Raw genomic sequence first — 13,330 nt, 5'->3', positions numbered from 1 at the left:
TTCAGGGACTGTTCCAGGCTGGGGGAGGTACTACCACTCGGCATGTGTCTTGGGGAAGGTCATGTATATCCATGGAGGAGGGACCCAGACTGGACACTTTAATGACATCTACAAGCTGGACACCATCACTATGGTCTGGACTTTAATTAACACCAGAGGCACTGCACCACCTACTTCAATACGTCACTCTGCCACCATCATCGGGACAAAGATGTTTGTATTTGGGGGCAGGGGGTGGAATCAGTACTACAATACCATCAGAGTGTTTGACACAGAGACCAACTGCTGGATGAACACTCCTTCTACACAGCTTCTTCCAGAAGGACGGTGTAATCATTCAGCTTTTGCCTACAATGGAGAGCTGTATGTATTTGGTGGCGGCAACAATAACCGGGACTTCAATGATTTGTGGAAATTCAATCCAGAGACCTTCTGCTGGAAGCAGGTTGAGCCCAAGGGAAACGGCCCACGCAAGATGACTCGTAAATGCTGTTGCGTGATGGGAGATCGTATCATCCTTTTTGAAGGAGAATACAACTGGCCCATGCCCGATGACCTGTATGTCTTAGACTTGAGTCCTAGTCTGAAGACGTTATGTAAGCTAGCAGTTATTCAGTACGGTCTGGAGCAGTCTGGACTCCCACACAACATCAGGTGGGAACTGGCAGCCACGAAAACAAACAGTAAGAAAGCAATTGCTGTGTTTCTTTGTATTTTTGTTGTGTATTTGTTAATTTTGTTTTTTGGGGGTCCATGCTCAAGTTCAGAATCATGGCTATACCTCGAACCTATGTTCCAAGCTTAGGTTTAGGGTTTAGGTTGGGTTTAGGCATAGTGGTTAACATTCACCAGCGTCGGCAGGTGAAGGAACATAGGGCTGAGGGAGCACACTGTGGCCGGTGCCGAGCTGCCAGCTTGCATATCTGCAATATCTGAAAATGTCTGAAAAATAACACCCAATGCAAAGTGAGCTGTGCTATTCATGAGTTCATCCCGTCTGTTAAAATTCTAAAAATCACACCCAATGTGAAGTGGGCGGTGGTCGTGCTTGCATAACGTCTTCAGACTAGGATTTGAGTCTAGGATGTACAGGCTATGCTACACACACACGTTTTTCTATGGCAAAACGCTGAGGGAAAAGGCTACAGACATACAACATATGACATCACTAGACAAACATGATGCTACGTACACATTTTGCTATGGCAAAACGCTGAGGAAAAAGGCTACAGACACACGCACAGCCACTTATAGGAGCGGTTTGCACCGCTCAAAAATAAGAAATACCAGAGTTGTGTGAAGATATATGCAGATGTTATCCTTCCTTAATGAAATAACCATGAAAACCGGAGTGGTTTGCAATCAATGTTCAATCCGAGGGCCGTTTCACTGAACTCCACATGTGCTTTTGACAGGCCATTATCAGTATCAGTATTAAGATGTTTGGCCTGTTATAACCAGAAATCTGTGAAAGATAATTACAATGTTTCTAATACATGAATTGCCTTATGTCAGGGGTCTTCAATGTTTTCAGGCCAGGGACCCCCAAACTGATGGGGAGATTGAGCAGGGACCCCCTACCACCTCATAGGGTCGGGCCTACAATTCGTTTTTTAATTTATTTTAAACATACAAGTACATACAAGGTAAAGTGAGCAGGGTGGCCATACCACTACCATTTCTAAACATACCGTATTAACTGAGATCCATGTCAATACTATCAATAATCTGTCAATTGCATAGTAATCATGCATAGTACAAGCTATTCAAAATGGACAGAATCATGATTTATTTATTTTTTAATCAAGCAAAAAATTTCACGGACCCCTTGCAGTACCTCCGCGGACCCCCTGTTGAAGACCCCCGCCTTATTCTATAAAATGTATTATATACCGTAGGTATGTATTTTAATCATAAATTCTAAAATAATTCAGTTTTCCCTTTTCAAATCTTGGCAGAGGAAGGTGTAGAGTCCTCACTATGATGTCACAACACAATTATGGTCACAGTCTTGATTAGGCTTCAAATTCCTCTGGTCTCGGTCTGTGAGACTCAGTCTCACATCTTGAATACAGCGCGAATACAACGGAAGAGAGTGTAGGAAGAAACGTTCCCAAACAAACCTAAATTGATTTGGAACATTCTTGTCAGTGTGTTCCCGTCTAAACCATATTGTCGACTTTGTCCCCTGCATTCACAGTACACTTTTTTTTATATTTCTAGGTTTTTTTTCGAGAATCACTATCCTCTGAGTTTAGCTTTGTCTTGGTTCTAGTCTGTTTGCACCGTCCAGGGTCCTAACAAGCAGACACTATTCAGATTCAGATTAATGTTATTGTCACTTAACATATTGGAAGCTCTAATACAATAAAAACATGATAATAAAAATATGATAAAACAACCTAAAAAACACTTTGATGAGCAATAAACACAGGGCAAGAATATCAGTCAAAGAAAGTACATAGTACAAAGAGTTATTGCACTGTCACTTTTCACATTCATTTAACAGTCTGATGGCCTGTGGGGAAAAAAGACTATAGGCTAGTGCGCGCTGAGAGGATCTCACTATACTACAGTATAGCCCATTGTCGTTGTCGGGCAGAAACCTCGTTAAATAAAGTCCTGCTTCATCATACAAGACTGTCGCACTGTCGATCTACAAGCACACAGCACAAGTCATTTTTAAAATGATAAATACAAAACAAACGGTTTTGGACATACAAGGTTTCCACCCGACAACGTCGATATGTACCTTATTTATTGTTTATTGTATAGGTTCAAGGCAGCCTCTGCATTCATATGTTTTACTTATCTACTATGGGATGCGATAGTGTGGTTGAGCCTGCCAGAGGGGCCCTTCTTACAACTCAAACAGGCATGTGTGACCCCACCCACCCCACCCGCCTGCGCTGCTGTTGTCCATATACTCTACTCTGTGGAGGAGAGCCACATATCTAGAGTTCCACAGTCTAGGGCCCGGGGTGTGCGACGCCAGCAGACCTACTAGAACACAACAGTGCCAGGCAGCAGGGGCTCTGTGAGGCCCCCGCCCCCCCTCCCAGTGGCGTCAGATCAGAAAAAGCTAAGGTATGGCAACATGACTGGTGTCTTGCAAGACACCAGTCATGTTGCCATACCTTAGCAACAGGTATGATACATTTAATTTTTTCCCCCGTTTCTATGGTTTCTTGGGCTGGATATGGCAGCCTGGAACGGTTGTTCAAGTGCAGCTAAACTTGGCATGTTAGTAAACGTGCCACAATTAACAGTAATGAATTGCACCTGTGCAGCTGAAGTGCAGAACCTGGAATATACCATTTTGTCAAGATGGGAAGAATACAAGTGTGGAGAATATAATTATAATACCTTGTTAAAGTGACCATTTTGTAACATTTTGCATTTGTAGTTATTTTACTGTAATTTAACAACATAATAACAGCACAGATAGACAAAGAGACATTCATGGATTTATATTTAAAAGCAACTTCCCCCCTGGACCCAGGGTATGGCAGCTGCATGCCCCTGCCATACCCAATTGACACCCCTGCCCCCTCCCCTCCCTCTTCTGGAAGAGTTGCTGCCAACCCCTCTGTGTCTCCTGCTCTCCTCTCACTGACCTCACATATTTTATGGGGTCCTTAGCGTTCAGCGGGCTGTCACGGATCATTAGGAGCTTTAGAATTGAACATGAACAGCGGACACTCTCCATGATTAATAAACAGATGGGGAGAGAGAGAGAGAGAGAGAGAGACGGGGAGCAAGAGAGAGAGAGAGAGAAAGAGAGGGGCAGAGGGAGCAGGACAGAGGCAGAGAGAAGTCAGAAGTTCAGCGTTCAAGCAGGGTTGTGGGTGTGTGTACTGTGTAGGCCTCATGTGTGCGGTATTTTTTTGCACAGACACGTACACGGCTATGTGGCCTGCCGCGAGATGTTGCACGTGAGAGACTGAGAGAGTGCCCCCACACGGACGGAAACCTTTGCTTATTTATGTGTCCGCCCTTACACTTAGACCTGTGTGTTTTCACTCTGGGCTCTACAGTTGTTCGCCGAGTGTGTGGACCCCTCCCTCCCCTCTGTCCCCTCTGACAGGCTAACAGTCCACCAGTGGTTATTTATAAGCACTTGGAGCGCACCAGCGCTGTTCCACGCTCCGCATACCAGACACGGTTGATGAACTCTGGAGATTGTTGGCTGGCGGCATGGGAGAAACCCCCCTCCCCCCTCCCCTCCAATTCCCCTCCCCACAAGCTGCTCCTGCACGGGGTGGCGGTATTCATGTTATTACAAAACACTTTGCAGGCCAGAGTAAGAGCTGTAGCGGAAGTAGTGGTGATGACTAGTGGATTCAGCATTTGAATATTAGATAGGCTATCTAAGCCAAACGTATTGTAAGTGGCCGTAGAAAAGTGTGTTGCGACACATTGCCTATATTGTCGAGATGTTTTGCGATTTGGGAACGTCATCATGGTTATGTTGTGGTCTCCCATTCAGACCTTGCTGTCAGGTAGGACTACTTAATGGTCAACAAAGTACTGACTGAAGCTCATACAGGCATCATCTTCCCTGACCACGTGGGGATTCAGAGTACAACTTGGGTCTCCTATGTTTTATGTCCCGCGGCAGGACATAAAATGTAGGGATTTTTGAATGCTTTGAATGCCAAGCTCGGTGGCCATTTTCATGAATCAAAGAACACACAAATAAACACATAAATCCTGTAACATGAATTATTGTGCTATTAGCCAGGCCGTGTCCCATGTTTAAGAGTGTATCTCCCCTGAAGAATGACACCACTGTAAATTATTCTACAGCACCGGAAAAAGCCAACCATGTCAATTAGAAAAATGGAATTTCCCCCTCGTTTCTCTTACATCAAGCATTTGAGGGGACAGATGGACCAAATGTCATCCATTGGCTTTTACAGTGCATTTGTGACTTAAGTTAACACTCTGGATTTGACTCTGTATATCTGTGGTATATCTCTCTGTTTCCCACACCACAGCCCTCACTGCTGACCTCACGCAGGCTCTCAGCGGAGCCCTCGTCATTGCTGGGTACTAAGAGGAAGTTCCCATAGAGATGGGGTAGCCGCGGTGGGCTATAAATACACTGACTGCGACGCGTCCGACGGTTAAAGAGCAGGTGAGGACGCCAGCGGAGGCTAGTAGCGCTGAGACTCTTGTCCTCTGTTTGTCCCTGAAACCCCCTACAGCTGTGTTAGGTTAACTAATAGACAGTTAAGTCAAGTATTAACTAAACAACCCGCTGAGCACGGTGGCTCTGACCTTTGCATCCCCGCGTAAGTGATGGCTTTTAATGCTGGGACTTGAAACTAACGTGGTTTCACTTGTAAGTCGCTCTGAATAAGAAGAAGCTAGGGTTAAAATATAAATGTCACATGCAGTTAGGTTGACAGTTTAATCAAAAACCTTGTTTCTTTCTGCTTGTTGCTTTCTGCTTTTCTGCTTGTTGCTTTCTGCTTTCTTCACAAGGCCTTTGCAGATTTAAAGTGCCACTGTGACGCTCGTGTCAATGGCGTGCGTCATGTGAGGCCACCCGCACACCATAATTGCATCACAATTATTAATAATTCGAACCGCAACGACCCCATTGGAACGAGGGAGGTAGGCCTACCGTAACTCACTCATGGACACACATGCGTGCGCACATGCAAACCCTGGAGCTGCTTTATTCTGTTCACTTTGTTGTACTTTCTTTCAATTCTTTCCGTGCTGCCTGCAATTCGACTGGCAAAGCTGAGCTCTTGAACATGAACCTTAATTTTGCCCGCCATGCTCTTCGTCCCTATTTCTGTCGTTTAACTCTCAAATACCTGGAACGCGCCCGAGTCGCGTTAGATTTGAACCACTTTAACCATTATTTTATGCTTTAACTATTGAAAAATAGCAGATATACAAGCTCACAGCGCGGCACCGAGTGCCGCGCTGCGAGCTTGTAGATCTGCTATTTTTGAAAAATCGTGAAAATGTGTGCAAATCTTTGAATATTTCAATAATTCTAGGCCTAAATGGGTTAAAACGCTGACACCACCCAGTTAGTCAATACCTAGAAGAAGATAGAAGATGGGACTATGGTAGTGTCACAGACGAACCTATTCTTGATATGTGCAGCAGACCATTGCATAATAATGGTACCTCCTGTTTCTCAAAACATAATCTAGAATGGTCAAACTCTACACCGTACAATACAAGTTTGAACTCATCAATACCTGGATGCCATACGGTATACAAGTGTTTTGGTGGTCTGTGCCGTGCGTCAATGCTCAAAAATAGAATAGTTCAGAAAGACTTGTCAACAAGTTGTGACTTGGATTTGTGACACACGCCCACTTGACACCCACAGTGTGTTTACAGCCATTAAAGAAAATGGATGTGTTTTTGACGCGAGCAACTGAGCCACACTAGAAACTCCAAACTAGACATTCGGAAAGGGAAATGCCATGGGGTTGCCGAAAATAACAGGTTTCATCCAGCGAACCGCCTGTTTGTTTATGAGCTTTGACATTTCAGACTGAGGGTGGCTCTAGTTTAAAGGTCATGGGGACACTGAAACAGTTAGGGTTCATCCTCCAGGAAACATGACGGGCACAGCAAGTTCTATGTCAATCCAGCAGGTCATTTATATATATATTTTTGGTGGACCAGTGGAGGTAAGGCCTCCACCCTTAGAACCCTGCGGCTAGTGTGGTTCTGCTCTGGTGGCTAGAGAACTTGCTTTGTTGGCTTGACGCAAGCTAGTGCGTTCTGAACATACTGTACTTGAGGGAGACTGAGACAGACTGTGGTACTGATTTGAATCAATATAACGTGATGCACAAAGTGGGTTCATAAGGTCAAGATTATGGCAGATTTATACTTGCTTGCGCACTGATCTACAAGCGTCTGATCTACAAGATTAGAACGCATTGTGCTGCACCGTGTTGTACATTTGTAGATCAGCTATTTTCAGCGTGCAACTAAGTATAAAACACCCTTTCCTCTATCTCTTCTTCAGTCTTTTGGGACTGTTGAATCTTTCACTGTAATGCTTGCATCTCTCTCTCTGTCTCTCTCTGTCTTTCTCTGTGTGTGTCTTTCTCTCTCTCTCCTCACTCTCACACACACACACACACACACACACACACACACACACACACACACACACACACACACACACACTCCTCCGTGCACCCTTTGGCAGCGGGTGAGGCTATCGTTCAGCAGTGACAGACTTCTTTTTTCTTCTCATGAATAAGTAAAGAGGGGCTCTGAGACACACTCACCCACTTATCAGACACACTAACACACATGCACCTGCTCCTGGATGGACCCCCGGCTACACACACACACACACACACACACACACACACACACACACACACACACACACACACACACACACACACACACACACACACACACACACACACACACACACACACACACGCACCATGGCTCATCTTCTTAAGATTCCAGATGCCTCCTCCCCAACCTCCTAGCTCTCATCTTGTGTTTAGTGATTGCAGACCCCAGGGGGTCTGCAGTTAGACAACATGACTGCTTACAACATGGCAGTCATACTGTAAGGTTCACAGCATACATGTAGTAAAGAAACATATCCACTTAGCAAAATAACAGAATGTGTTACACAAGGTACTTTTGCTGAATATTACAACTGAGATATACATTTATATTCATAATTTGGTCTATATTATGTGTTGTGTGTGCGGGCGTTCGTGCACGCGTGCATCTGTGTGATTGCTTCAAAGGCTTGGGTGTGGCAGTTTAAGGGGGGTTATATTGCTAGGATTGGGTCTAGTGAATTTTATATGATGCAGCGCTGGGCAGAAATCTCACTGTATGATATCTTTGAAATGGGGGATTTAAAAATATATTATTATTACTCTAAAGCTACAGTGTGTAAAAAGAATGTGAATAAAATGTTATTCAGATTTTTGACCAATCTGTGTGGTAGCAAATCTACAAGCTCACAATACCTCACGCTGCGAGGCGTTGTGAGTTTGTAGATCGGCTATTTTGGGCAAAGGGGTTTAGTGTAGAGGGGAAAAAGAGCAGACTAAGTACAGAGTGAAAGGTCAAGTTTATTAAGTATTGACAGCTCAAGTGGTTAAATATCTGAAAACACAAATTGACATGAAAATACACTGATTGTGCTGTCAAACAATGAAACTATATAGAATCTATGAACAGTTTGTGGGGGTCCCTGCTTCATCTCCTTCTCAGCTAAGTGGTCCTTGGCCTGAAAAGAAAACGTTGAAGACCCCTGCGTTACATTGTTACCTCTCCTGTTGAGGTGGAGTTGGGGTGAGGTGGTGTGAGGGGCAGTTCTGTTTAATAATTAAAGGGGCTTCATCTCTAATGGCTGACCTCTCCATGGAGATCAGCCATTAGAGGTGAAGGTGGTATGGAATAGTTTGGTCACTGTTTTATGGATTGCACCGAGGCATTTTAACAAGTAGTGAAAGTAAGTCCAATATTAATTAATATACCCTGCAAGGAGTCATGTTTGGACACCAGGCACGTGCACACATAGACATCAAAGGGGACTTGAGCCCCTGCCCTTTTATCCCTCTGTAAAAAGTGCCCTTTCCAGAATTTCCATAAATGCAGTTTTCACTATGGTGAAAGAAATCCAAGTGCCTCCTTTCCATGCCATACCTGAAGGCAGCATTCAAGAGAATTGCCTTGTCCAAAATCTCCTGAACTTGAATGCAGCATCTTACGTTGAAAGAATTGCCCTTTCTGTGTAGAAATCCATGCCATTATGCCACATCTCCAGTATTGACTTGATTATGCTTATTTCAGTGTGGTATCGTGCACCCCTGCCTCTCTAACATTTTCTGCACGTCCCTGTTGGACACAGATATGCTTCTGTTCTTGTGATTTCGGTCCCTCCTTCCCACTCTGTTTAATCACATGAACCTGGGGGAGCAAACATTCTGCAAAAATAGCAGATTTGTGAGTTTGTAGATCGGCTATTTTAGTTGAAGAGATTTGGATTAGAGGAGAAAAAAGTAGCAAACCTTGTAGCCCTGGGGGTCAAAGTATATAGGGTTTTAAGTGATTTAAAGTGATACAGTACGATTCTTGACATTTGTGTACCTTCTCTACTGTATTTCTAGGTGGAGTTCAGAAGAATGGGCTATGATTCCACGTGATGAGGAGCACAAGGCCTTCTAAAGCTGACAATAGGACACAAATGGTCAGCTACTGCAAATGCCTGTTTAAAATACTGTACATTTAAAACTAAGCAGAATCACAAAGCATCTTTCAATGAGTGTACTTGACATTTAGGCTAGACTACTGAACATGGCATGCTAACTGAATGTACTACTACGTACTCAGTAGGATAACTTTAATTGCAGATTCATTATAAACGTGTAGCAACAAAAAACGAATTGTACACTTTGGTAAAGGTGTGGGTTGTGTAGCTACCTTCGCATGATGCAAACTACCAAAGTGTAATTGTGCTTTAAACTAGAAATATAAGTTAATTTCTATGTAACCCATGAGCACTGTCAGCCGGCAGACACCTTTCCTCACTAATTCAAACCCCACGCCTGTGTTTGTCTCCCAAGAATATTTGCCATGCATTACGGGAAGACCCGGAACCCCGCCCCGACATTCGTCCCCGCCCTCGTCTTCCTCCTCTTCGGCGCGTCCCTCGGAGGCCACTCCTACCCCCGCTTCTCCAGGAATGACACGGTCTTCCAGCACCTGGCGCTCCACCCGGACCCCTCGGTGGGCACGGTGTTCGTGGGGGCCAGGGACCACCTCTTCCAGCTGGACGGGCTGGACGGGCTGCGCGTGGAGCAGGAGGAGAGGACGGGCCCCGTGAGCGACAGCAAGGACTGCCTCCCGCCCGTCACCGAGCTCAACTGTCCGCAGGCCCGGCGCACCAGCAACCACAACAAGCTGCTGCTGGTGGACCCTGCGGCGGCCGAGCTCATCACCTGCGGCAGCGTCCACCAGGGCGTCTGCCAGAAGCGCAGCCTGGCGTCGGTGCGCCAGGTCAGTGGTGGGAAGCGATGCTTCCCAAACACACTGGGTCGGGACCCGTTTGTGGGTCGCGGGACACGTTTTTAGGGACCCATTAATTTGTGTTTTCCTACATTTTGTCAAAACATAAAAAATAAAAAATAAAACATTCCCCCAAAAAAGCAAAAATTTTCATGAATTGGAATACAAAATCAATGTTTTTTTTGTTGTTATTTTATGATGAAATAAAAGAAAAATCAAAGAAATTACATAAATAAGAAAACAAATGTTTAATACGTTGTGAAAAATAGATGATCTACAAGCTCACAACGCGGCACGAAGCGACACATTGTGAGCTTGTAGAGCTGCTATTTTCACTAGTTTGGGTCCCGGGCAAACGTCAAATTGAGCTTTGGGAACCACAGCACTGGTGAAAATGAACTAAGTACATTTACTCATGTACTATACTTATGTACAATTTTGAGGTGAAAACCTTAGTTAGTAGTCCCACATTTCGCCCATTTGAAAATAGATGATTTACAAGCTCACAATGCATCGTGATGCAACACATTGAGCTTGTAGATCTGCCGTTTTCAAAAGATTTAAAACAATTTGAAAACCTGAAATAGGATTTTTTTTTACTTGGCATCCTATCGTACAGATTATTGATGTTTTGATTGTCTTTTGAAATGTATTGAATAGGCTCTTGGTCTACTTGCATTTTTTTTTATTACTATTTCTATGCATTTTATGTTGACATATTGATGTATTACTACCTGTATGTGCTGCCCTTGCTTAATGTAAATTGCTCTGGATTAAGAGCGTCTGCTAAATGCCTAAATTGAATATTGTAAATTGCAGGTGCTCTTCTCCGCCGAGAGGCCCGTGGACACGCAGTACGTGGCGGCCAACGACCCGTCCGTGTCGACGGTGGGCCTGGTGGTGGGGCCGCGCGGCGCCGAGCGCACCGTGCTGTACGTGGGGCGCGGCTACACCGCCAGCCACCCGCCCATATCCACGCGCCACCTCCAGGCGGAGCCCGTCTTCTCCTACGAGGAGACGGCCAAGCTGGCGGTGGCGGGGCGGCTCTCCGAGTACGACCACACCTTCGTGGCGGCGTTCGCCCGCCGCGCCCACGTCTACTTCCTGTTCTACCGCCGCGACATCAAGGCGTCGAGGGAGTACCGCACCTACGCCGCCCGCGTGTGTCTGGAGGACACCTCCTTCTACTCCTACGTGGAGGTGCCCCTGGTCTGCCGCTCCTCAGCCGCCTCCTCCTCCTCCTCGCCCAAGACTTACAACCTGCTCCAGGCAGCACAGGTAAACCTCTAAAGCATACATGGGCAACTGGAAGCCAGGGGGCCACATGCGGCCCCCACCTTCACTTAATGCGGCCCGCAGGTTAATACCGGAATACTGATATATTATTGATTTCAGCTGTTACAATTCCAAACATGACCTGCTTTAATTCCGTCAGTCTATATTAGTAGCTTAATGACTAGTATAGTAGTATTACAATTTATTTACAATTTGTATTTAGGTTTAAAAAGTTAACATGACTATATAACTAAATGCCTTTGAAATTAAATAAAATTGTTACATTTAAAGGATTCTCATTAAAAAATAACAAAAAATAATTCAGGATTCCAATTCAAAAGAAGCAAAAATAGCCGATCTACAAGCTCAAAACGCATTGCAGTGGTCACCACCATCAAAGTTGCCCACCCCTGCTCTAAAGACTAAGAACTGGAACCAGCAATGACTTTATACTTAATTATACAACTGGTAGTTTCGAGAAAGCAATCTGATTGGTTGTTGAAACAATCATGTGACCGGCTATGATAACTAGCATTATGTACCGCTCTCATCAAGCAAAGCAATCAGCTGTGTGCTGGTCGCAAAAGAGCTGAAGCGCTCCCCTCTCCCACACTATGCTAGCGGCTAGGCTAGCAGTTTTCATGTGAAGTTAAGCGACATAGTAGCTAAATGTGGCATTAAAAAAGTACAAATTCCTATTGAATATGTTAATTACAATGAAATGAAGTTGATGTGTTTTTTTTAAGGGCAACAGTTATATAATCACAATATGACACTCAAGGGTGTGCTATAGTCAATATAATCACTTCTGCGCTGCCAACGGAACTTGCCCTTCCGGCTCGTTCCTGAGGCAACGCAGGCATGATTATATTGACGATATTGTACACCCTCTCGTGTCATATTGCTTAATTACACCCTTGCCACGGCCACGGAGGACACTCTGAATGGCTGGAGGGTATGCATAATTTTCAGATAATTGCTCATCTCATCGTCTAAATTAGTGGGTACCAAACTTTTCACAGTCACGTGCCTCCTGAGACGCTCTCCTCCCAGCACTGTGGGGGGAAGAATATTTAAATTATTAACATTTTTGGTATTCTTAAATTTAGCATACATTAGCATACATTGTTACCATGAGCATCAGCTGATGGAAGGTTACACAGAGTGTGCGCGTGCATGCATAAGACGGAGACAAAGAAAGAGCGAAACAACAATGAGAGTGTATGAGAAGAATTGAGAGAATACCTCATTGTCTGGGGTAAAATGTAACGAAAAGTTTAACTAGATAATTCAAGGTTACAATTTTGGCTTTTGAATAGCAGCACCCTTCACTCAAGATACTTCAAGGGCACCTGCAATCCTGCATGCATTCAATCGCCAAAACAATTGTCTTTTAACAATTAAAAAGTTGTTTGTGCCACGCTGCAAGCTTGTAGATCTGCTATTTTTGAAAAATCTTGAAATATTTTGCAAGTCTTTGAATATTTCAAATCCTTCTTTCTATGTAGGTGGTGCTCAAACTTTTTTTTTCGTTTTATGTGAAGGACCCCCAAAATTATATGTATTTGGCCACGGACCCCCATCTCAAAATATTTAGTTCCAGGGACCCCCCAGAAGCAAAATCTTTGTTACAAATGTTTGCTTAAAAAATACATATATTCAAAGATTTGTGCACATTTTCACGACCTTTCAAAAATGGCAGATCTACAAGCTGTGAGCTTGTATATCTGCTATTTTTCAATAGCTAAAGTATAAAATAATTAAAGCCCTCCACCTTGAGCCCTAATAACTCAGTCCCACTCCCCCCCCCCCCCCTTGTGACGCCCCTGCTCACAGTGTGTCGCAGTCACGTTTCATTGGTTGAAAATGTTTTACATTTTACAAAAGGTCTTTATTATAATGTTCATTATAATTCCTTTCATATAATGACGTGACCAAAACGGGTTTAAAGTGGTTAAAACACGGCATATGGAGTGCGTACACACCCTGAATTGTTCGCTCATCTGTGTCCCAGTGG

General features: G+C 44.3%; 1 protein-coding gene across 1 annotated transcript in view; it reads left to right on the top strand.

Moving 5' to 3' along the window:
• The window catches only part of plxnb1a (plexin b1a), a gene marked incomplete at both ends in the record, with an annotated part of 93,287 nt that overhangs the window by 28,034 nt on the left and 51,923 nt on the right, over positions 1 to 13,330 (top strand). The window contains 3 exons of the mRNA XM_080732871.1: positions 5,001 to 5,052; positions 9,597 to 10,029; positions 10,858 to 11,316. Of these exons, the coding sequence (XP_080588997.1) occupies positions 5,001 to 5,052; positions 9,597 to 10,029; positions 10,858 to 11,316 (944 nt within the window). The remainder of the gene's footprint in view (positions 1 to 5,000; positions 5,053 to 9,596; positions 10,030 to 10,857; positions 11,317 to 13,330) is intronic.

The sequence above is a fragment of the Nannobrachium achirus genome (assembly GCF_963921795.1).
Source record: "Nannobrachium achirus genome assembly, chromosome: 9".
In the NCBI taxonomy this organism is placed as follows: Eukaryota; Metazoa; Chordata; class Actinopteri; order Myctophiformes; family Myctophidae; genus Nannobrachium; species Nannobrachium achirus.
Note: the sequence above shows the minus strand (reverse complement) of the source record. Positions and strands in the feature narration are given on the sequence as shown.